The sequence below is a fragment of the Haplochromis burtoni genome, unplaced genomic scaffold, assembly GCF_018398535.1.
Source record: "Haplochromis burtoni strain Fernald_Lab_line unplaced genomic scaffold, NCSU_Asbu1 Contig_212, whole genome shotgun sequence".
In the NCBI taxonomy this organism is placed as follows: Eukaryota; Metazoa; Chordata; class Actinopteri; order Cichliformes; family Cichlidae; genus Haplochromis; species Haplochromis burtoni.
In genome coordinates this window covers 609,671-630,753 of record NW_024582573.1, presented here as the reverse complement: position 1 = coordinate 630,753, position 21,083 = coordinate 609,671, and the positions used below count along the sequence as shown (strand labels likewise).

The following is a 21,083-nucleotide window of genomic DNA, read 5'->3' as shown; positions in this document are numbered from 1 at the left end:
GATAGATAGATAGATAGATAGATAGATAGATAGATAGATAGATAGATAGATAGATAGATAGATAGATAGATAGATAGATAGATAGATAGATAGATGCAAAGTGCAGTGAATTCACATGTATACTGTAGTGTACATGTGAAATTAGGGCAATCAGATTGCAATACCATCAAGAGTGTTCACCATCAAAGTGGTAAACTGAGGTTAGGTGGATAATAGAAAAGAAATTATTCGCCTAACTGCTCTAAAAGGCTACAGTTGGGGATAGCATGGCCAAGATAAGCTCCAATAACACATACAGACCTCTAAAGCACAAAGCAGTTGCAGAACGAGTGGCCTGAAACAAATACAGAGCTCATCGTGATGAAGACACTGCTCAGCATCACATGTCCAGTTGTCTGGCAGCAGCAGTGCAATTCAAAGTGTGCACTAAAAGGCTGACTCTGCAGTCAACAAACACACTGCAAACACAGCTTTATCTAAAGCCTTACTTACGCTCTCCCACTAATAATATCCTCACGTCTTTGCGCATCTTCCCCGGCGTCGTCAACCACGTCGGCAGACCGGTCTGTGTGCAACATTTATGCTCCTGTCTGTCTGGATGAAGGATACAGCCAGCCACTTCTACGCGGCCTGGCTCGCTTGCTAACAGCTACGTTCGCATTTCAGCCCCCGTCTGCTCAGCTTCAACGCAAACTCCACACGGTTAGAGAGAGCCCTACAAAACGCTGTTCTTCTTTCTTACTGTACTCTACCGTGCATACTGTCACACAGCCAGCAGGGAGCTCACACGAACAGCCAGATAACCACACAAACTTGACTGTTACAACACCATCTGCTGCTAGCTGTCGGCCACGCCCCTCTTCGGGTCAGCTGAGTGCGTAAAGCCGAGATGAGCTCGCGCAACACTTAAAAAAAAAACAAAAAGTCATGTAAAAAAATAAAAATAAAACTATCCCCCATGTACTTGACCAAGAAGTGCGGCATTAATCTGCGGGTTTGAATTAAGACAGGTGTGAGCTCTATCTGCGATATTTTTTTAGTACTGGGAAACTGGAGTGGAGTGAGAGATCTTACTTTTTCCTCTAGCTTTGAATTTCTGTCAAAAGGCGCTATCTGGAGGAAAAGAAAAAGCAGCACGTGCAAGTCTGAGGTATTAAAAGAGTGGCGGTTATGGTTTGTTTTTCTTTTTTAAGTCAAGCGGCGATACCTGCGTAATACATAGACAGAATAAGATTTATGGTAAGAAGATTGAGTTATTTCTTTTCTTACACACACACAGACTATGAAATAGACTTCTACCTTATACTGCAGGGGGTGATTTAGTTTTCTTTTCAGGACATCGGGTGTTTATTGAGATGCTTTCGGCTATTTTGCCCTTGTGTGCATTAAGGTGGATTCCACACTCCATAAGACTCCATTTCACTACTGATTTCCAGTCCAGGCTGCATAATTTGGCAAACCTCGGCCTTTTCTCCCTGTTTCTCTTCCTTAAGAATGGCTTCTTTACAGCCACCAGTTCCACTGAAACCATTTCTGATGAAGCTTCAATAAAAGGTAGATTGATCAACTGAAGGCCAGGTGTATCTCTCACATTCTGTGTCAGTTCATTGCTTGATATTTCTCCTATTTCTTAAGAACATGACTTTCAGATACAGTTCATCTGCTATAGATAGCTTTTTTTTTTTAGACCTGGCACTTCTTTTGTTCTCCACATGTCCAGTTTTCTAAGAACACACTGAACACTATTCTGAAATATGTCATGCTTCTGGCCACTAGCTCTTTGGTAATCACCTTGTTGATGCAAAAATACTATTTTTATGTCATCTTGATGCATTCTCAATCATCCAGGTAAGTAAATATCCAAAAGTTGATTCTATTCATCTGGACGTAGTGTTTTCAGTGCGAGAAACGTTTCGTCATTCATCCAAGTGACTTCTTAAGTCTCAGCTGACTGCAGGTTCCCCCACTTTTACGTGAAAAGGGAGAGACCATCTCTGAATCGAGGAGGGGGTCTAAGGGTACATCTTTCACCATCTTACAATGCTGTGATTGCAGCCATTCCCCAACTCTCTGTGAATGGTTCTCATGGCCATTGATCAGTGTTCTTTGATCAGTGGTTGTTGATCAATGGTCATGAGAATTTGCATAATCATAATCAAGAAACTGACCTCGCACCCCATTGTTCCTTCAGTGGGCTGGTTTCAGTCATAATGCACATGTACTGTTTATAAAATTTGGGGAAACCTGCAGTCAGCTGAGACTGAAGAAGTCACTTGGATGAGTGACGAAACATATCTCCCACAAAATGCTACGTCCAGATGAACAGAATCAACTTTTGGAGACTATTTTATGTCTTCTGTAACTTTGGCATTTTTCACAAACCCAGCTAGAGAAATGGGAACAAATGGTGTGTTTTTCTTAAACGCTGCTAGTAATGAAGTGCCTAAAGATACAATTTAAAATGGTCACTTTGCTAATTTGTCAGGTACAAGCAGCTGACTGAACATGAGTGAAAAAGCAGCCAGTGTCCAAAGAAAAACTTCAAAAAGTCTGGAGAACAATATTACTCAAGACCACAAAAAAGAAAGTCTGGCTCCTTGGGATGGGTCAGGACTTTCACACAGCACTATATATCTACTTTTGGTAGCCTATTAAAGTTTCTCTGCACTGCAAAACTGTCAAAATAAGATTTTCTGGTACACTTTCTTAAGCCTTTAGCATATCCTTGTGTATGGAAGAATCAAACTTTTAGATTGAAATGTTCACTTAAAATAATATTACTATTAAAACAGCTTTTAATAAGAGATGGAGCATAAAGTAAGTGTTTCTTTAAGGCTAGCAGCTAAATTACTGTAAACTAATTGATAAACAGTGATATGTGGTCCTGGTGGTTGTTGTGGTATTCCCATCAGCCCTGATGGAACCCGCTACTTAAAATCAAAACATCTCAACAGAGGCACATATGCCTCATACAATGCCCAGCTGCACATATGTTACTGATGAGGAAGAAAGCCAGCATGTTCACCAACAACTGGTTAACAAAAAAAGAAAGAAAGCAGTTATTTATCAAGTTTATTTAAATGATGAGTTTGAGAAATTCACAGACAGCTACAAACACAAAAAAGTATCTAAGTACATCAAAGTTAACAAAAATATTTACAAAATAGCCATTTCAGTCTTTATTTTAATAAATACAATGTCTGTTTTCAGTGACTTTATAATGTATTACAAAAGAACGCTGACATTAATTTCAACAAAAGTGCATCAAAATCAGGAGACATTGCTTTTAATGTGCGTGGATCTTACAGAGAAACAAAGTCTCTACGGTGACAGTAGCTTCTCCACATTGCAGACAGTAAGCGCCTTAGTCGGTCTGTGGTCCTGTCTCTAATTATGTTTCTAGCCACACTGACAGGTTCGGGCGCGTCTTTGTGAGAAAAGCTTCAGGTCTGTTCTGTCCTCAAACGGTATTTTAATTTCCTTGCAAAAAAGGAAACGATTCATTTTCCTCTCCTCAGGTTGGCCTCATCTGAATATCGCAAAGAGAAAGAATTAGGAATGCTTGACAACCAAAGGAGCAAAGTTGATGCATTTTAACAACACACGTGACAACAAATTCCTACTAGAGTAGTCTTCTGGTGTCATGGGTTGAGAGATGACCTTTCTGAAAGCCATTATCCACTCGCTCTGCTCCTGCTCCTGCTCACACATAAAAACAAACTGCCTCTCCGGAGTCTCCAGTGAGATCCCGCAGTGCCACCGGCTTCCCCTCGCGTTGCGGCTGCTGGTTTCTGAAACAGAGTAGCCGTGGCTCTCTGTGCCGATGAAGACAGCACCCAGCTCTGTAGCATCCTAACAGTATAAATAAACAAGGTACAACTAAATAGGATCATTATGATTATTCATTGCATTTTATGAGCATTAGAATAACTTCTTAATATCTCCAATTAAAAGGAAAAAAATGACAAATTTTTATGTTTCATTTATTTATGTAGGTGTTTCATTTTCACAAAGATATGAGCAACACAAAGATCTCTGTTCTTCATCTCTGTTCATTACCAGTGGAGATTTAAAGTATAGAAGCTTTCTGTTCATTGAGCACAGCGTGAACCAGCGCTTCTTGAATGGCTCCCGTTGCTGAAAACACATATAAACACACCAATCCAATTAGCCAGGCAGTTAAACTAAAAATAAGTAGACCCAGTAAATCCAGTTAAAAATTTTGGATAGTTCACAGACCGTCGGACCAGTTTTCTCCATGTATCCCTCCTTCAGGCAATGTGCTGTTAGCTGATGTTTTAACTGTGCAAAGAAACACCAACAAATACTGTGAGCTGAACAACAGCAGCAGCTCGCAACCAGAATGATTCAAGCGTGCTGACGTTGTGCGGGTTTGCACATTAAATGTAATGTGTTTAAATGGGGAGAGAACAAACCGAAATTAATATTGAATTTAACTGCCGCGAGTAGCATCATGTTTCATCTGATATATCTGTTCATGGAATAACAAGGCCTCGCCTAGCCATGTAACTGCTCTTCAGTCAATTGCCCAATTACTTTAGAGCATTTGAAAAGACTGTGTATAAAAATGGCTGTAGTTCCTAAACAGTTCATACTAATTTTTTTGTTACACCAATTAAAATAAAGCTAGGGGTCTGCACTTCTATCATATCCTGACTGTTTGGTTGAAAATCCATGGTTGTGGTGTACAGAGGCAAAAACAAATTCATTGTCCAAATATTTATGGACCTAAGTGTATAAATCCTGCCTGTGCTAGTTTTAAAGTGGATATTAAGTACAATAAAGGCAAAGGAGCTTTCTCAAAATGCTAAGACAAAAAAAAAATTATATAAACACGTGGTACTAAAAACAGAAGACTTGTGGTTCAGCAGCAACTTTCTTGGGTGTGAAAGGTCATTTTAAAACAATCACTGAGCAAAAGCTGCGGCATTAGTAACAAAGACTTGCAGATATGAGCGGAAACTTTAAAAAGAACATTAAACAAGGCTTCGGTCGAGGCCTTGAAACCTCTGCACACTTTCTTGAACAGAAAGCCATTAAATTGGAAAGTTCTATGTAGTTAATTACAGAAAACGTTTGATGTATGAGGTATGACTTTGAGGTTGTATAATTTTACTTAGCGGCTTTTTGAGGATAGACATCACTAGCCTGAAGTAAGAGGGGTTTACATAGCTGATGACCTAATGAAAGTTTGTCTCACGTCTTTTTCTTGAAGAGTGGGGTTTTTCTTCAGGAGGTATGCCAAACGTGTTGCCCGAATAGCATTGAAAAAAGACACAATCACCTATAAGAGATCATAGACATAGGTTTTGCCAGGAAGAGTAATTGTCTCAAATAAGGTATAACTCTATGAATGTGGGATGGAAAAGAGCATGCAGCGTACATCTGGGAAGATGCCCTCACCTGCCCGTCCTTGTGGTACACAAAAAGGTTCTTTGAGCGTTCATCATCCACATAGGAGATCTGCAAACCGGTAGCATGACCGATCTTCTCTGGTTGGAAGACTGCATTCAGATCCTTCATGTTGATGACAGCTTTGGGAACCTTGGACTTGGTTTTAATGAGATGATTGAGGAAGATTAGAAAAAGAGGTATTTGGCCAGAGTCAACTGAAGAATGCTTATACAGCTGTAAACTAAACGGTCTTATGACTGAAGAACTGCTCACATCCTCTTTGATGAAGTATCTGAGGGTGAAGTCTTTCTGTGAGAGCAGGAAGGTGCTTTTAAAGAACTGCTTACTGTCTTTGCCTTTCTTCCATAGTGTTGCCTCAAACAGTTCTGGAGTATCAAACAGTTCAAAAAAGGTGAAGCAAATAAACTGCAGGTTAGACTTTGATGGGAAAACAAATGCTGGGTTGTCAATGTTTTGTTGACGGGGGAAGGTTTCTTTTTTTTAATTAAAAATATTGCGAGGATAATTACCTGCACTGTACACTTTTTGAAAGTAGATGTTTTCTCCTGTGAATTCCCGTCTTTCGTACTTGGCACGGATCCACTGATCCTTAAGAACGCTGAAAACAAACAAGTCCGTGAAAATGTGTAGACCTGTCACTTCTCTGCTGTTCCTCTTTCTACCTGAGAAACGTGACTACTCCACTCCCATTCACTAAACAAACCGTTTGTTGTCTTTGCTTCCCACTTCCGTTGAGATAATGAAATGAATGGGTGCCAAATGCAGTGAAAGTCACTTACACGCAATCTTTCTGCTGTGGTTGGTAGAAAAAGACCGGGACACACTTCTCAAAAATAGCTTTGGCAGCAGAATTTCCCTTCTCTTGCATGAACTGAAACCGCATAATGTGAGAGTTAAAAATAAAGGTTAGAACAAGATAATATTGTTTACATGATGAACAGACTCAAATTAAATTTATTTTAAAATGAAGCACGAAATGAAAATCTGGAGGTAACGGAGTAATAACAGAGGGAACAGGGGGGAGTGAAAAATCAAAGAAATCTAAAGGTATCCAACACCCTCTTTATAATAAAAGGAAAATTTCTAAATTTAAGAGAACATGAATAAATAATTAATCATATGAATTCATGCTAATAATCAATACCTCTACAAGTGAATCTTCCCAATGATCCAGCCGTATGGATTTCACTTTGCTGACTGCAGGCAGATTACGATGCATCCCCGAGCAGTTCAGGCACACAAAGACGCCGAGAGTGTAAGAAGCCCAGTCAGGGTCTGCGAGCAAAAAGTGATCGCAGTGTTTATTTTATAAGAAGGAACTAAGTACAGTGCAAAAAAAAAAAAATAAAAGTAGTCCTATGAACTGCCTAATGACCATAATGTACAAAGATTATAAAGCAAAAATCAGTGTTTCTTTTCTGCACAATTATAAAGTCGATAAACAGGCGAAAGAATAAGCGTATAAAACACTGTTTGCACTACCTCTGTCTTCGTTTCACATAGGTACACACTGTATTAACTGTCCTCATACAGTGAAGGTGAAAAGTGGTGGAAAAAAGGAGGAACAATAAGGTCATACCACCCTATACAGCAGTTTTCTCTTCCCCTTCTGAGAGCTTATTACAGTTTTACTTGGTTATAAAATAATATTTTGGACACAATATTGTTAACTAAATAAAGCACATGACTCAGTCAGATGGGCCGTCTATTACCACTTGTGACGTAGTGAAATAAGGTAAATAAAATGTTCTCTGGAGAGAAAGTTAAAAAAAAAGTATAAATAAATAAAAATCTATCAGTGCTAATCTATAAATTAAACCTGAGTCTGTTGAAGTGTACTCACCAGGAGCTCCACAGTCAGCACACAAGTTGTTACCCGGCTGTTGCACCAAATCAAGGAGAATTTTGTTATTTCTTTCAGAAGTGGCCATCGATGAAGGGCGTCTGCTTCTCTTGGGCTGACAGTCAAATCCCAACAAAACATCTACTAGGTAGTAACTCCATATTGACTCTACACACTTCACAGTACAGAGCTATTCTGCCCTGTAGCAGGTACAAACATCTCCGTGGCCAGTGGGCCAGTATTTCCTCTTAACAATGCAGCATCATGAAGTTTATTGTTCTGCACACAAACACATATATCCAGAAATAACAGAGAAAGGAAGTGAAACATACGTCACTCAGTTACTGGGTGATTGACTTACAGTATTAGGCTGCTAGGCTTGTCGCTGTTCGAAAGCTGTGAGAGCAGCAGTTTTGTTTTTAAAGTTAAGGTCAGCAGCAGTAGCAAGAAAAAGGAGGGAACTTTCCAGAATAGCTCCAAGCTTATGTGCCAGTTTTACAAACTGTTGCAAACTTATAGCCAGACTTTTGTCCTACATCTAAATTTAACTGCTGCTGTTGTCACGAGTGGCATTCATTTGCTTTAAGTCCTGGGCTAGAATTAAGACTGGATAGGCAGATGTCAGTGAGACAGACAAAACCCACCTTTAAAAATGTATTTTTACACATCGGATAAAAATACCTCCTGTGGGGAGTTGCCACTATATTAATAAAATGTCTATAAGATGTATCTGGTGTGCCAAAATAAATCGTCAACTGCGTTCATACAGCAGATAAAGAAAAGGGGGAGATGCAAATTGCACTATTAATTTAAAAATTACAAAACCCAGAGTGAAACAGAGGAATGAAGTGGGAAAAGTCTGTGTGTCAACTAGCCTGCTTACATTTTATGACCTTGACTCAGTACTCTTCAAACTCGACCTTCATCTTGGCCCCAGCTGCACAACTGTAAAATTTTGTGACTATATTTTGAATTGTTGAGGTGACAAATGCTTTTTGTTGCAGTTTCCGCTGCAGTACGTATCTTCAGCACTGCGTGTTGACAAGCTGACAAATGCACGTAGGGACAAATGCATAAGGTAACAACTGCTCAAACAACAACAGCTGCCTGAACCCACTATGAACATGAAAGTTAGAAGAACGGTGTCTCTCTTAGGAAAATTCAGTCCAAGATATGTGGTCCAAGACTCCCCTGTTGGGACCTTAAAAAGAACTATTTCCTTTCATTGTTTCCTCCACAGAAGTTGGCTGGAAAACTTAAATATAAACAAAGAAAGCTTTATTAAACACACTTGGGAAAAATGTGTTTGTTTGGTTTATAACTCTATAGCTCCTGCATAGTTCTGCTTATACCAGTTAAATTAAACTAGAGGAAAGTAGTAACACTGAATAGAGTTTATTTTAAGCTAACCGGAACAAAAAAAAAAAAAACTGTTCACATAGATGCAGAACAGATGAACATTCTTACTTAGTGACTGTCTGACGATTTTTGTGTCCATTCAGATTTAGAAGCGAACGTCTACTTTCTATACTGTTTATATGCAGAGAAATGGATTAAATGGTGGAAACCAAAGAAGGAAAAATGTTGCACAGATTTCAGGGAAGAGTTGAGATGGGCTCTGGGTGGTAAGGAAGAGTTAGCAGATGACTGGGAAAATACAGCAGTAATGGAAAATGGTAAATGGACTGGTTATTATAGAGCACATTTCTACTCTACTCTTTATACAACATGCCTCATCAACCCATTCATACAAGCATTTTTTTCTATGCTGAAGTGCTTTCTAATATTCACACAAATTCACACTTTGATGGATGCATCGGAGAGCAGCTTGGCGTTAGTGTCTTGCCCAAGGATATAGGGCATTCAGATTGGAGTAGGCAGGGATCAAACCACCAACCTTCAGATTTGTAGATGAATTTGGGATTGTGGAAAGAGTTGTTGAAGCTAGGTTATTGAGAGAGGTGCTGATCAGAGCGCAGCAGTATGGCTTTATGCTGAGAAAGTTTGCTTGAGAGTGATGACGGAGAAGTATAGAGGTCACAAGGAGTTGCACTGTGTCTTTGTGGATTTAGAGAAAGCATATGATAGGGTGCCAAGGGAGAAACTGTGGTACTGGATGAGGAAGTCACAAGTGGCAGAGTATGAGGGAGTATTTGCGGGTGGTGCAGGACCTATGAGAACAGTGAGGCAGTGGTGAGGTGTTTCAGCAGGAGTGACAGATGGGTAAAAGATGGGGGTGGGATTACATCAGGGATCAGCTCTGAGTCCCTTCTTGTTTGCATTGATGATGGACAGGTTGGCAGATGAGGTGAGGCAGGAGTCTCTGTGCACTACGATGTTTGGAGACAATATTGTGATCTGTAGTGAGAGCAAGAAGCAGGTGGAAGGGAGCCTGGAGAGGTGGAAGTATGCACAGGAGAGAAGAGGAATGAAAATCAGTAGCAGCAATACAGAATACATACTTGTGAATGACGCAGACAGAAGTGTAACAATGAAGCTGCAAATAGTAAAGGTATTGAAGGAAAATTAGTTTAAGTACCTGAGGTAAACCATCTAAAGCACTGGACAATGCACAAGAGGAGTAAAGAAAAGAGTGGAGGCAGGGTGGAGTGGGTGGAGATGTGTGTCAGTGGCGATTTGCAACAGAAGGATACCAGCAAGAGTGAAAGTGGAGGTTTACAAGATGGTAGCAAGACCTGCTATAATGTGTGGTTTGGAGACCTTCACCCCTAAATGCAGTAGTCGAAAAAAGATGGTTTATCATTATGTATTAAACATTAAAAAAAATAAATAAACCCAGCTCGGGAGTGGACAAATGAGCATTCTGTTATTTATCAGTTATTATTATTATTATTTATGATATTATTATTTACTTATTTTGTTTAATTATCTAATTCTTTATTTTTGCCTTTATTTCTACGACGTCCGATACATCGAGTATATGCCAGGGAGGGATTAAGCAGCATTCCGGAACCATTTGAAGTGTTGTTGTGCCACACCGACCAGTTAAAACCGTTGGACACCAAACAATCAGGGGCGAAGTTGTTCCACCTGCATTATGCCGGCGAGCAAAACCGTCAAATATTCATTTTAACTTCAAGTAACGATAATGTGGGTCGCCAGGCGAGTTTTGTCGTCGCTGGTCAAAAGAAGTAAGAATTTTTAATGCACATATGTCGTTAGCTAGTATCGCCAGTTGTAAAATGTCGTTTCATTGCAAGCCTTTATAAGTTGCATCTTCTTTTATGGTCTTAAATGTTCATGAACAGGTATACCTTAAGTAACTTTGGCTGAGCTCCACACTCATATTGTAAAAGTTAACACCTTAAACGTTAGACTAAGATTGAACACATGTTGCCCCGTTGTTTTTCCAGGTCAGTATGCGGGACAGTCCGGTTTGTTTTGCCGCCCTCAGTACGGCTCCTTCCCTGAGCTGCGGTACCTTCAGTGCACATGCTGCTGGAGAAGCCGGGTTCCCGTGGCGAGCTTTGAGACCCTTAACGCTAATCTGTCCTCCAGTAATGAATCCTGCAAGGACGACGCGAGCAGAACGCTGGACACCTGCTACACCCCAGAGCAGCGAGACGCTATCCTCCAGCTCCTCAACACCGCCACGCCAGGAGAGCTGGCCGGGATAAAGCTGCTGCGAGGTCGCAAGTCCCTCAACATTGTGGAGTACAGGACTAAAAACGGACCCTTTAAAACTCTGGAAAGTGTGGTGAATGTTCCACTGCTAAAGCACAAAAGTGCTGTCATTGTCTTCAACTCCATTCTCAACCCGACGGTTAAGAAGGAGAGGAAAGTGAGGATACAGCTGGCCAAGTTCATCAGGCCAGAGGTCGACAAGTCTTGGTTAGAGGTGAGCTTTTCGTGTTAACAGGTGATTTCCGGTGTGTGGTTTGTTTGTTTGTTTGTTTTGGGGAGGGTCATATGATTGTTGGGGATTTGTTTTCTTTGCATTATTTTAGGTGTTTTACCTTACAAAATAAATCACCCTGAGGCATCTTATTGTGATTTGGTAAGTAAGTAAAATTCAATTCAATTCAATCATTATTTGACAAATAACAGAAATCACTTCTTGCTAGACGATCAACATTTGACACATCTGTGTTTGAAATATCTACAGTGGTCTGTATGATCACGGGCAATTCTAGGATTTTTTATTTTCTTAATTGTTTGCACTTAATCTCGTTTTATTTGTTGATAAGCCATCCTCTGTCAACAGTGCCCATATTTTGGATGACACAGATGTTCTTTTATGTAATTACATGATCTATGAGAATTATGAACCACATAAGTGGGTTCTTCCTGACTCAAAGTAGGCTTTTTGCACATGATATGCACATAGGTTGGTACACGTGTACTGTTCAAGACTAACAATCTGCCACCCTGCTTAGAAGTCTTTCTCCCTGCTTTTTTTTTTTGTAAACACGTGATAAATGTTTTCATGCTTCAGTAAATTAAACCCCACGTAAACAAATGTAATCGCAGCCCCATTGATTTTCCTTTGGCAGAAGTTTAAATCTTTGGGGCCAACTTTTATGCTTGGAAAAGCAAACATGATATTGTAAAAATCAAATATCACAGGATGTTGGATAGCTGGTGATGGACTTTACTGTGATAGGGTTTACTGTCTACTTCATAACCTTGAGCTGTTAAAAGAAAATATTAACTATGAAAAGAAAGAGCAGGATAATGCTCTCTAATCATGATTCTGTATTTGCCGATGCAGGATGCCAGTTCCATAGTGTCACTCATATGTGGGACTAATAAAATTGCCTGGGCACACGTGGACCGTGGAATGAGTGTACTGGACTGGCAACAGGTGGACTGTCCGAATTTCCTGAGGGGAACTTACATGGCTTCTGCTTATTTGCATGATGTAAGTACTTTTGTAGAGCATATTATTTCTAGTAAAGTCTAGCTAAATGAGAACGTTAATGTAGACTAACAGTCACTGTGTTTTGGACCTTTGTTTCTGTAACATAATTCATTAATTCTGTGATGCCAACAGGTGTCTTCAGTTGTGGCCCTCCTGCCATCAGCAGATTTCTACATAATAGAGAAATCTTCCATTTCAGTCCAAAACACAGCTCTTTTCCCCATCATGGCACACATGAGGGCTGTGGAGGCCATGCTTTTTGCTCTGCTGGAGCCCAAAAATTCCCTGCCAGAATCCAACATTCCTCCCAGGTGAAGTTAAAAAAAAGATATCAAAAGTATTTGGTTTGAACTTGTGCTGGTCACATCTGTAATCCTGCACAAGCGAGCGTGCATGCAGAAACTTGACCCAGAAATTCTCTCCTTTCCTTTACAGGGTTCTCAACATGATGAGGACTGCTGTAGGGCGCCACTTTGGACTGATGGTAGGTGAGTCTCGAACAAGCGGGGCGCAGGCAGTTCGACAGCTCATGACAGAGTCGGTGACGCAGAAGCTTCCCAGAATAAACTTTCCCCAGGATCTGCTGGTGAAGTACAGGAATTCCTTCCAGATGGGCAGCAGAAGAGGAGGGGAGGAACTCTGTGACGCTCTCCTTCAGGCTATAGCCTTTTATGAGCTGCTCAGCGACTGCTCCTGAGAGCCACTAGCTGGACTCGTCTCGTCACCACACAACCAACAAACCTCAGAAATGGCATTCTGAGTTCTTTTGAACTTTTTTTTCCCTTTGAACTTTTTGGAGATTAATGATAACTTTCAAGAATTAAATATTTTTATTGTGACTTAAAACACTCAAATGCTGTTTTCTGGGTACTGTTTGAGTATAAGGGCTGCTCCTGTGTTTATTTCTGCTACTAACCCTGACAGGGGCGTTGCGGGTTTTCTTCTTGGCTTTTTTTAAAAACCTTTTTTTTGGTTAAACCCAAGGGTTGAAAGTTTTAAAGTTTTTTTTCAAAACCCCTTTTGGTTCCTTGGTTATTCGTTCTTTTAATTTTTTTTAAATTGTTCGTTTTATTTTCCAAAAAAAAGGCAAACTTTTTATTTACTTAATGGTTGCACTTACATATAAATAAAAAACATGATTCCTCAAATAAACCACGTTAATTTCATTTCACAGTATCTGACTAAAATAAATACTGACAGGAGTAAACTGAGGTAGAGATGATGTCAGGTTCAATAGTCTTTTAGGAGTCACGTGAAACCTTCTGCCAGGAGCTGCATAGTTGACTTTGAGAGGCCCAGGTGAATGTTGTTGAGGTAGTTCATACACCTATTGTGGGAGAAATTAGTATGTAAAGTATTAGATAAATGCACAAAATGTTAGATATATTTTAAAGGGATTATTCACTCTTAAACTAAATGTACATTCCTCCACTCCCTTCTGGGGTGTAGTGTTATTTATCAATCTAGATTTCTTATTATGTCAGGCTTATGATTCATGACAGAATCATAGCAGCAAGGGAACAAGTTGTTTTACAAAAAGACTTCCTGTGCGGTTTCTCTACAGGTACCTCTGCTTCCTCCCATGGTCCAGACACGGGCTAGTTAGGTTAACTGGAGATACTAAATTGGCCATGTGAAAGTGAGAATGAAAGGTTGTCTGTCTCTGTGTGTTAGCCCTAGTGTGAAGAAGTGGTGTTATTTAACTCTTGTCCCCTTGAAAGCCTACTATGAGTAAATCTTTAAGCGGTTTTCTGAAACGAGTGGTTTCTGCTTATAAAACTAAATGACTGGGTGTGCATCAGAAGTTAGTGAGGGTGGTCTCTGCAGATATACTCCTGGACAAACTAAGAAACTGTTCTAAATGTTGTTCAACCACATCTTCACTGATCTACACTGAGGTGTTCAGGGAGGTTATCTGCCATTCTCTCTCACATGAACTTATTGTGATATTACATCCTCACTAGTAACATGAAATCCATCTCCATTTCCTGTCATTTATGATTGTCCCCTACTTTCGGACTCTTAAACCTTGTGTCTGACTCACCTCAGTGGCTCTTGTTTCTGTTGCTGTGCTTTATGTAAGCGGCAGATTGAGCGGAGGACCGGCATGTAGTCGACACACACAGCCCGTCTGTTCCCCAGCAAAACAAAGGGTTTACTGCTGAGAACCGTCCTGTTCAGTCTGAATCTTCTTTGGGACAAACTGGAGGCACGAGAACAAAGAAATTGGTGTTCTGCTTTATAATGTGCACAATATTAGAAATGTTTAGTGAAGCATCCACGTGCATTCATAAGCCCCCCTCATCCTGGAGCGACATCGCAGGTAGAATGAAGTTCTATGTACTTTTCCACTAAAGATGCTTTGAGTTATTTAACTGAAATTGTTAACCTTTCATTGGTCAGTGTCTTGCTTTTTAAATGGATTTGGACAAGGATTTATCAAATGAATGTCATGTAATGGCGCTTTCCCTTATACTTACATTATAAAGCATTTAAAAGAAGTCAACATCCTTGAAACTTAAGCAATGATAACTAAGTATGACTGGACAACTGAAATGGAAAGATGATAAACAACTTGAAATGGCATTCAGAAGATGAGGTGGAGAGCAGACTCACCTTGGCTCACAGAGAGGCTGAAAACTAAAGCTGAGACTGTGTCTTTTAGAAGAGGTCAATGCAAGTCTCCCCCACCTTTTGTCCTCCAGCACCTGTCTGATTTTTTGCACTTCAGTCCATGCTTCAGACGCTCTGCACAAGCACCTGTGACACCCCAAACCTTCAGCAGCAGCCTGAATGTCCAACAGCCTCTCCTGACTGTAGCTGCTGTCCTCTCCCTCCCTCATCTCATCCAACAAACCAGCCTTTAGCGCCGCTCCTGTCCACACAAATGACTCGGGTGCGCAGGAGTCGGAAACACGTGTCCCTGTGGGCGGCAGGGTGGCATCGAGGTAGGACATGATGTCAAAGAAGTCAGTCAGGGCGTCTAAACACTCACTCTCCTCTTTAGCTGCAATCTGTTGAGCCGTACTGCCTGAGTGCAGAGCTTTTGAAGTTGTCCCACTGAATGAGAATGTTTTTTCAAGGCCCAAACTGTCAGATGATGTGTTGTTATACTTCCTTCTGCTAAGCTTTGACGTATGGCTTACAGATTTGCTGTTGGTCAGTGAAGCCCTTTGATAAATGCTTCTATTGTGCTGCTCGATGTGAAGCCCAACATCAGATTGCTCGCACTGCAGCCTGGAATAAGCTACTGTTTCCAAGCATCGAACCGTAGTATGCTGAGCTGCTACAGACAGGAGAAGCTCCAGGTTCAAATAGAGAAGCGGCACGCCTCGTCTCCAGCTCTCAGCGAGAAGCATCAAGAGCTCGTTCATGTGCTTTTTAGACGAGGACTGAGAATCAAAACACGATAGATCGGAAACGTTAATTTCATTTGGAGAAATGATCATGAAGATTTATGCAGAGAAACAAATACTTGCCTTTAGAAGGTTCAGCAAATGTTCTGGAGTTCCACCGCAAAGACCCAGCATGTTAGCAGAGCAGCCTGTTTTGTACGGAGGCAATGAGTCTAAATGTTCTCCTTCAGCAGCATCTGAGTCTAAAACAGGAAGATTTACAGAGAATAACATAAAATTTTTTGTTTTAAATGTTATTTATGCTTTATGTTGGAGAAACTTACACTGCACACAGATGGGTTTCTTAGACCTTCCACCACTCTGCACCCAGACCTGCAGCTGCAGCAGGCAGCGTCTGACGTCACCACAGGTGAGTCTGAGGAGGCTGCTGACGTCACCCAAATCCAGCTGCACTCCCTCAGCCAGACACACCAGCTGCAGGTAACTGCACATATTCACCTTCGAAAAGATGGAGTTAATGACAGACTGAGTTATTTTTCTATTAACAAAGTTCTAATAACATTTTTCTTCTTCTATAGCACAAACATGCAAGAAGAGAGCGGCGCTACTGTCAAACACATGCATGCAGTTGTCATTGAAGCTGTGTGAGGCGGTCGAGGTAACTTTGACTTACTGCTGATGGAGTTTTGAAAATTATTTCATCCAAGCTGCCGTCGAATCGATCCTTGAATAAGGGATCTGAGGAAGACACTAGTTTAGAACCAACAGCTCATCTTTAAAAGTGAAATTCAAACTCTGCGTGTGCGTCATACCGTTCGTAGTCAAAATGACTGGTCTTTTAGTGGTACTCATAAAAGCCTTAATGGCTGCAAGGAAACCGACGTCATCGTCAAATATAACGTCAACCTGCAAGAGCAAGCAATAACAGTGAATCTGAAGCAAACACGGTTAACGTGTGGCTTTATATGCCAAACGGTGTCGTGCTCAGAAATGGTTTACCTCTTCAAAGAGAATAAGTGAAGTGGCTGTCTTTTTCTCTGCTACATCAGAGCCTGACGATGAGTTGACCAGTTTCTTGTTCTCTGGCGTTTCAGATGGTGACAGGAAACCAGACTGTAAGTGATCTGCTTTGGCCTTCATCCTAAAATAGCGAGTCAGAGTGACTGTGGCTGATTTTGCTTTTGCGCTGCGACGAGAGCCTCTCAAATTCTGTGATGTTCTTCTTTTTGAGGTGGAAGTGACATTTTTAGGAAGCACCCTTTTTCCTGTTAACAGAAAATATAATTACCTGTACGGTAAAATTGTGCCTCTGTTGTTTTTCAGTAAAAGAACTGAGGGTTCTGATTACTCGTGTTACAATGAAAACAAATGATCATCACCATTGATGTTCTACCTAGTAAAATCTCAGATTTAGAAGTGCAGGTGTTGGTGTTGAAGTAAGCCGGTTTCAGCTGGTCTTTCCCCGACGTCTCCACTAGGTGTGACTGGGTAACCTCCTTTAGCTGGGACAGAACATTGCGCCCATTGCGCTGTGAGGAACAGTTCACCTCAAACACCTTGGTTGAGAAGAAACCAAAGCATTAAGACTAGTGGTGGAGAAAAAAATTTATGGCAGGTTTTAGTGAGAGTGTGAAGTGAGAGAAATTTATCTTACTGGATAAAACAGAGAATGACACAGTTTAACTCTGAGGACATAATTTGACAAAAAATTGTCACTGTGAGTGAAGTGTTGTGATAATATCATATTGTGGGGTGTCTGGTTATTACCACCTCCAGTGGAGACCTGATCAAAGTCAAAAATGTCACATTTTACCAGTTTTAAAATTGGAGACTCCGAGCATATCAGGTGTTGATTTTTTTATAGATACCTTCTGGGATGAGCCACAAAAATTTCAACCAGTAGAAAAGTAATATATTGTGAGAAGGATTCAATTTTAAATTTGAACTTCTGTACATTTCATATTACAGCTGTCTGTTGCCATTTTAAATTAGCTGTTTAACCACAGCTTAGTTTCATAGGGGTCGTTTGTTTTTATGTAAAGTTAGTGAAATCAAACTCATGTTAAGGATCATCGTTATTAATATTACAATGAACTAAACAGGTTATCTACGGGGATTCTTTGCTTTACTTAAATGGGAAAAAGGTTTTATTGGACATGTTTGGGATGGTGATCTGGCATTAAGATTCATCCTAACATGAATCCATGTTTGGTGGAACTGATTTCTCACAAGCCTTTGACAGCATCGCTTAAAAAACACCGGACCTTTTTGCAAATCCCACCTTGAAGCCCAGCTCCTGAGCACAGGCGTACACCAAAGCAGTCTTGCCCACACCCGACGGTCCTGTAATCAGCAGGGTGTTACCCAGTGGGTCCTCTCTGCCATCGTCTGATCCAGCTTCACCCTGGAAGTCTCCACAATCCCATGACTCTGCTCAAAAGGATACTTGTTACTTTTCCAAAAGTCACACGCATGGAATAAAAAAGAATAACATGTCTGACTGAGCAAAGCTTCACAGTGAAGAACCAGTTCATACCATTACTGTTTTCCTGTTGCTTCTTTTCCTCCATTTGTCTCTCCTTGTCACGGGCGGCTCTTAGTTTCCATTTCCTTAACCAACTGAACTCCAAGAAGAAAACATCCATAAAAAGTTTACACTCCTGATGCTGACTTCAAAAGACTAATTAATCAATTAGACTTGTGTAAAATATCTTAAATTCACCTGTACAATTTATTCACAGATGCAGGATTACCAATGACCTCACTCGAATGCTGGGGACTGTACTTATCTGTCCACAGCGTATCCTCAAAAAATAAATCTAGACAGAAGAAAGAAGAGAAAAAAAGTACATTTCCTGCAATTTAAAGGGAATAAAAGCACATGTCAAACTGTTCTGAATGAGACAAGCATTACTTCTTTGAAGAGGATCACAGCTTTTCATTATGTTCGGCTCATCAAGACTTGGTTGGCTCGCCCTCTGTTGCTTCAGTCTGCGAGTGCGACTCAGCTTACTGCACCTGGGCTGTTTCTCTGCAGGGTGAACACTACTGCTTCCCAGGACATCCTGATGTGACGAGTGACCCACATCTGCAGCACTCTCTGCAGACCTCAGACGCTTCGGTACCCTCTGCAAGAGTTCATCTACCCGTTTTCTCTTTTCTTTTAAGGGATAATGCGGATATGAGGAGGAAAGAAAGGGGAACAATTATATCCTCACTGAGGAGCAAATGTACAGACAGTTGTTCAGTCTAACCTGTGAGTGCATGCTCCTGCAGCCCTTCTCCTGCCTTCTTCCTCAAAGTGTTGAGCACAGCTTGGACTGGAAATGTTGGATTAGAAGTTTGGATTTCTTCCAGGCAGCTGTGCAGAACTGAGGGTGACAGCGGTCCCTGACACCCGTCCTTTATTGTCACGTGAGAAACTGCAGGTGGACGTTTTACTGGTTGCACGTTATCACCTTGAAGCGGGAGCACGGATTGCTGCGTGCTATCCAGAGGCTGGTCCAGCTCCCCGTCGCTGCTCCGCTTTCTTTGCTGTATCGCTCGTAAGAAAATCGGAGCAATTTTAGCTCCTTTTGCGCACAAAGAATCTCTTATCTCCGGGACTGGTTGGGGGCGTGTTCCCGAAAGCCATGTAGCTGAATTTGAGCCGTTTTTATCTTTTGCATCCAGCGAGATTTCCTCTTTAGAGCAGCTCGACTCTGATAAAACTATAACCCCGGCAGTTTGCGTCACGTCTTTGCACCGGAAGTTTGAGTCTCTGACTGTTTTGACCTTTCTGAGTTTATTTCGCATCGTAAAACACGGCAAACTAATTTTTAAAAAAGGCTTTAGTTTGCAGGCTGGCTATTGCCATTTTGAATTTGGCGCTTGGGTTTTACGTATGACGTCATTTGTGCGACGTTCGCGTAACACAGAAATATCGGTTTTTTTATTTCTTTCAAACGAAGCTAGCTAGTTAGGGATGTATGTAAGAAGAAAATGGTATGAGGAATATAGGACATGGAAATACACGAGTACAGTCAGTGCTACATTCATCCGCAGAGCTGAAGTGACGCTTTAAAAGTGCGCAGTGTTTCTCTGCAGTCAGAGATCGTGTGTACACAGATATCCCACACTGATACAGATTTGCCGCACTAGTTACAAAAGTTCCCAAAACCACACAAACCTTTCTCTAAAGTCATCAGACCAGCTAGTTACAGATGTTTTTACTCAAATAGAATAAAGTGCAGTATTAGATTTTACAGCTTTTGTCACCTGTAGTGCATTTTTGTAGCATAGACATGTTTTTATATGAAACCATCCAGTCTCAGTCTTGTGTATCTACTTCTATAGACTCACTTGTCACTTTGTTAAGTACACCTGTTCAGCTGTTTATTAAAATATCTGAAATGAGGCAATCACATGACAGCAACTCAGTAATTATAGACTTATAGAGGTGATTAAGAGGACCTGGTGAGTTTCAAACTGAGCACCAGAATGGTGAAAAAAAGTGATTTACTTGAACGTGGCATGGTTGTTAGTGCCAAACTGTTGGTCTTCTGGGACTAACAATCATCTCTAGGTCCCCAAAAGTTGATTCTGTTCATCTAGACGTAGCGTTTTCAGTGGGAGAAATGTACAGAAAGTTGCAGTTTTGTCATTAATTGGCTGTAATGCACAAACTAAAGTGATCTTGACTACAATTTGATTGAAGGCCTATTAGATGTGTTCACTGTGCACAGGTTTCACTAAAATCCGTACAATATTCGAGCAGCAGTAGTGATTCTTGTGAATTGTGGAAGGGTAGTCAGTCAGTCCTGCAGCCAGTACATCTAAAAACAGTACAGGAATGGATAAGGACAAATGTTTTATTTCTTTAAATATAAAAATCCCCTTATCCAGAGTGTATATGCCACAATTTTCCACAGGGTGTTTTGACAACAACGTTTTTGTTTTCCACATGGACACAGAAAGCCTCCACGGCTAACGGAGGGCAGAGGGAGAAATATACTGTTAATCTGGTTGTCCACAAGGGAATTCTGATGAAACTGAATGGTGATGTTCACCAATTTATGTGCACACTACTAAACACAACTACTGCTTCTTTTTTTTTCCTCAAAAGAAGTGTTATGAAAAAAAAAAAATTATACATACTTTAAATTTGTTTTTTTTACAGAAGTAAGAGAATGATGAAAACATTCCCCTTTGGCATCAACTGAAACTAAAAGAACAACTTAGTTGGACCTGAAAAATCCTCCAAACAACACCATATTGCTTTGACATGACAACTGCAACCTGTTCTTTACTAGATGCGAAATGGGGCACAGCTAAACATTTGATGTGATTACACTATACACATTTCTGTCAGCTACTCGTAACCCACGTTTAAAAATATAAAATTCAATTAATGTGTCTCCAATGTTCTCAGAGCTTGAAGTAGGGGGAAGGAAAAAAAACAAACAAACTGCAGGTGCCTACAACAGAAAACAGCCGACATTCATTTCTCTGATGCTTTGCACGGCACACGGTGTGATGTGCTGCTGGTTGTCCACAAACAAAATACTCAGAAAACTTGACTTCCTTG

At 40.7% G+C, this 21,083-nt stretch overlaps 4 protein-coding genes across 6 annotated transcripts in view; 1 reads left to right on the top strand and 3 right to left on the bottom strand.

Moving 5' to 3' along the window:
• Nucleotides 1–887, bottom strand: part of rhot1b (ras homolog family member T1) — a 14,150-nt gene extending 13,263 nt beyond the window's left edge. For both annotated transcript variants that reach the window (XM_005936439.3, XM_005936440.3), the window contains exon 1: nucleotides 493–887. In XM_005936439.3, the coding sequence (XP_005936501.1) occupies nucleotides 493–529 (37 nt within the window). In that variant the 5' untranslated portion in view covers nucleotides 530–887. The remainder of the gene's footprint in view (nucleotides 1–492) is intronic.
• A 2,288-nt stretch (nucleotides 888–3,175) lies between these two features.
• Nucleotides 3,176–7,592, bottom strand: LOC102312654 (arf-GAP with dual PH domain-containing protein 2). Of its 2 annotated transcripts, XM_005936438.3 has the most exons (11): nucleotides 7,280–7,587; nucleotides 6,581–6,711; nucleotides 6,216–6,307; nucleotides 5,946–6,034; nucleotides 5,689–5,801; nucleotides 5,425–5,571; nucleotides 5,222–5,305; nucleotides 4,240–4,302; nucleotides 4,060–4,137; nucleotides 3,624–3,852; nucleotides 3,176–3,529 (listed from the first exon to the last, which is right to left on the bottom strand). In XM_005936438.3, the coding sequence occupies exons 1-11, from the start codon at nucleotides 7,365–7,367 to the stop codon at nucleotides 3,501–3,503; spliced, it is 1,143 nt and encodes a 380-aa protein (XP_005936500.1). In that variant the 5' UTR covers nucleotides 7,368–7,587; the 3' UTR covers nucleotides 3,176–3,500. The 2 variants fall into 2 exon arrangements, with proteins under 2 accessions (XP_005936500.1, XP_042082382.1); XM_042226448.1 differs by having other exon boundaries at nucleotides 5,425–5,801; nucleotides 7,280–7,592.
• A 2,665-nt stretch (nucleotides 7,593–10,257) lies between these two features.
• Nucleotides 10,258–13,090, top strand: tefm (transcription elongation factor, mitochondrial). Its single transcript, XM_005936437.3, has 5 exons — nucleotides 10,258–10,431; nucleotides 10,654–11,138; nucleotides 12,012–12,161; nucleotides 12,294–12,472; nucleotides 12,597–13,090. The coding sequence occupies exons 1-5, from the start codon at nucleotides 10,389–10,391 to the stop codon at nucleotides 12,856–12,858; spliced, it is 1,119 nt and encodes a 372-aa protein (XP_005936499.1). The 5' UTR covers nucleotides 10,258–10,388; the 3' UTR covers nucleotides 12,859–13,090.
• Nucleotides 13,091–13,217: 127 nt separating this feature from the next.
• On the bottom strand, nucleotides 13,218–20,231 carry atad5b (ATPase family AAA domain containing 5b). Its single transcript, XM_005936436.2, has 14 exons — nucleotides 18,772–20,231; nucleotides 18,432–18,677; nucleotides 18,240–18,336; nucleotides 18,054–18,136; nucleotides 17,799–17,947; nucleotides 16,911–17,073; nucleotides 16,517–16,782; nucleotides 16,330–16,423; nucleotides 16,191–16,255; nucleotides 15,841–16,015; nucleotides 15,641–15,759; nucleotides 14,778–15,553; nucleotides 14,206–14,364; nucleotides 13,218–13,488 (listed from the first exon to the last, which is right to left on the bottom strand). Exons 1-14 carry the CDS (start codon nucleotides 19,310–19,312, stop codon nucleotides 13,410–13,412), a joined length of 3,012 nt encoding a protein of 1,003 aa, XP_005936498.1. The 5' UTR covers nucleotides 19,313–20,231; the 3' UTR covers nucleotides 13,218–13,409.
• Nucleotides 20,232–21,083: the final 852 nt, after the last annotated feature.

Coding starts and splice junctions, on each gene's coding strand:
- LOC102312654 (XM_042226448.1), bottom strand. CDS start 7,367: ATGGCCACTTCTGAAAGAAATAACAAAATTCTCCTTGATTTGGTGCAA. Junction 6,712..7,279: donor TGCTGACTGTGGAGCTCCTG/GTGAGTACACTT, acceptor TTTTGCTCGCAG/ACCCTGACTGGGCTTCTTAC. Junction 3,853..4,059: donor TATACTTTAAATCTCCACTG/GTAATGAACAGA, acceptor TTATACTGTTAG/GATGCTACAGAGCTGGGTGC.
- tefm (XM_005936437.3), top strand. CDS start 10,389: ATGTGGGTCGCCAGGCGAGTTTTGTCGTCGCTGGTCAAAAGAA. Junction 10,432..10,653: donor GTCGTCGCTGGTCAAAAGAA/GTAAGAATTTTT, acceptor TTGTTTTTCCAG/GTCAGTATGCGGGACAGTCC. Junction 12,473..12,596: donor GAATCCAACATTCCTCCCAG/GTGAAGTTAAAA, acceptor TTTCCTTTACAG/GGTTCTCAACATGATGAGGA.
- atad5b (XM_005936436.2), bottom strand. CDS start 19,312: ATGCGAAATAAACTCAGAAAGGTCAAAACAGTCAGAGACTCAAACTTC. Junction 18,137..18,239: donor TCTGTGAATAAATTGTACAG/GTGAATTTAAGA, acceptor CTTGGAGTTCAG/TTGGTTAAGGAAATGGAAAC. Junction 16,424..16,516: donor CACTTATTCTCTTTGAAGAG/GTAAACCATTTC, acceptor TTGCTCTTGCAG/GTTGACGTTATATTTGACGA.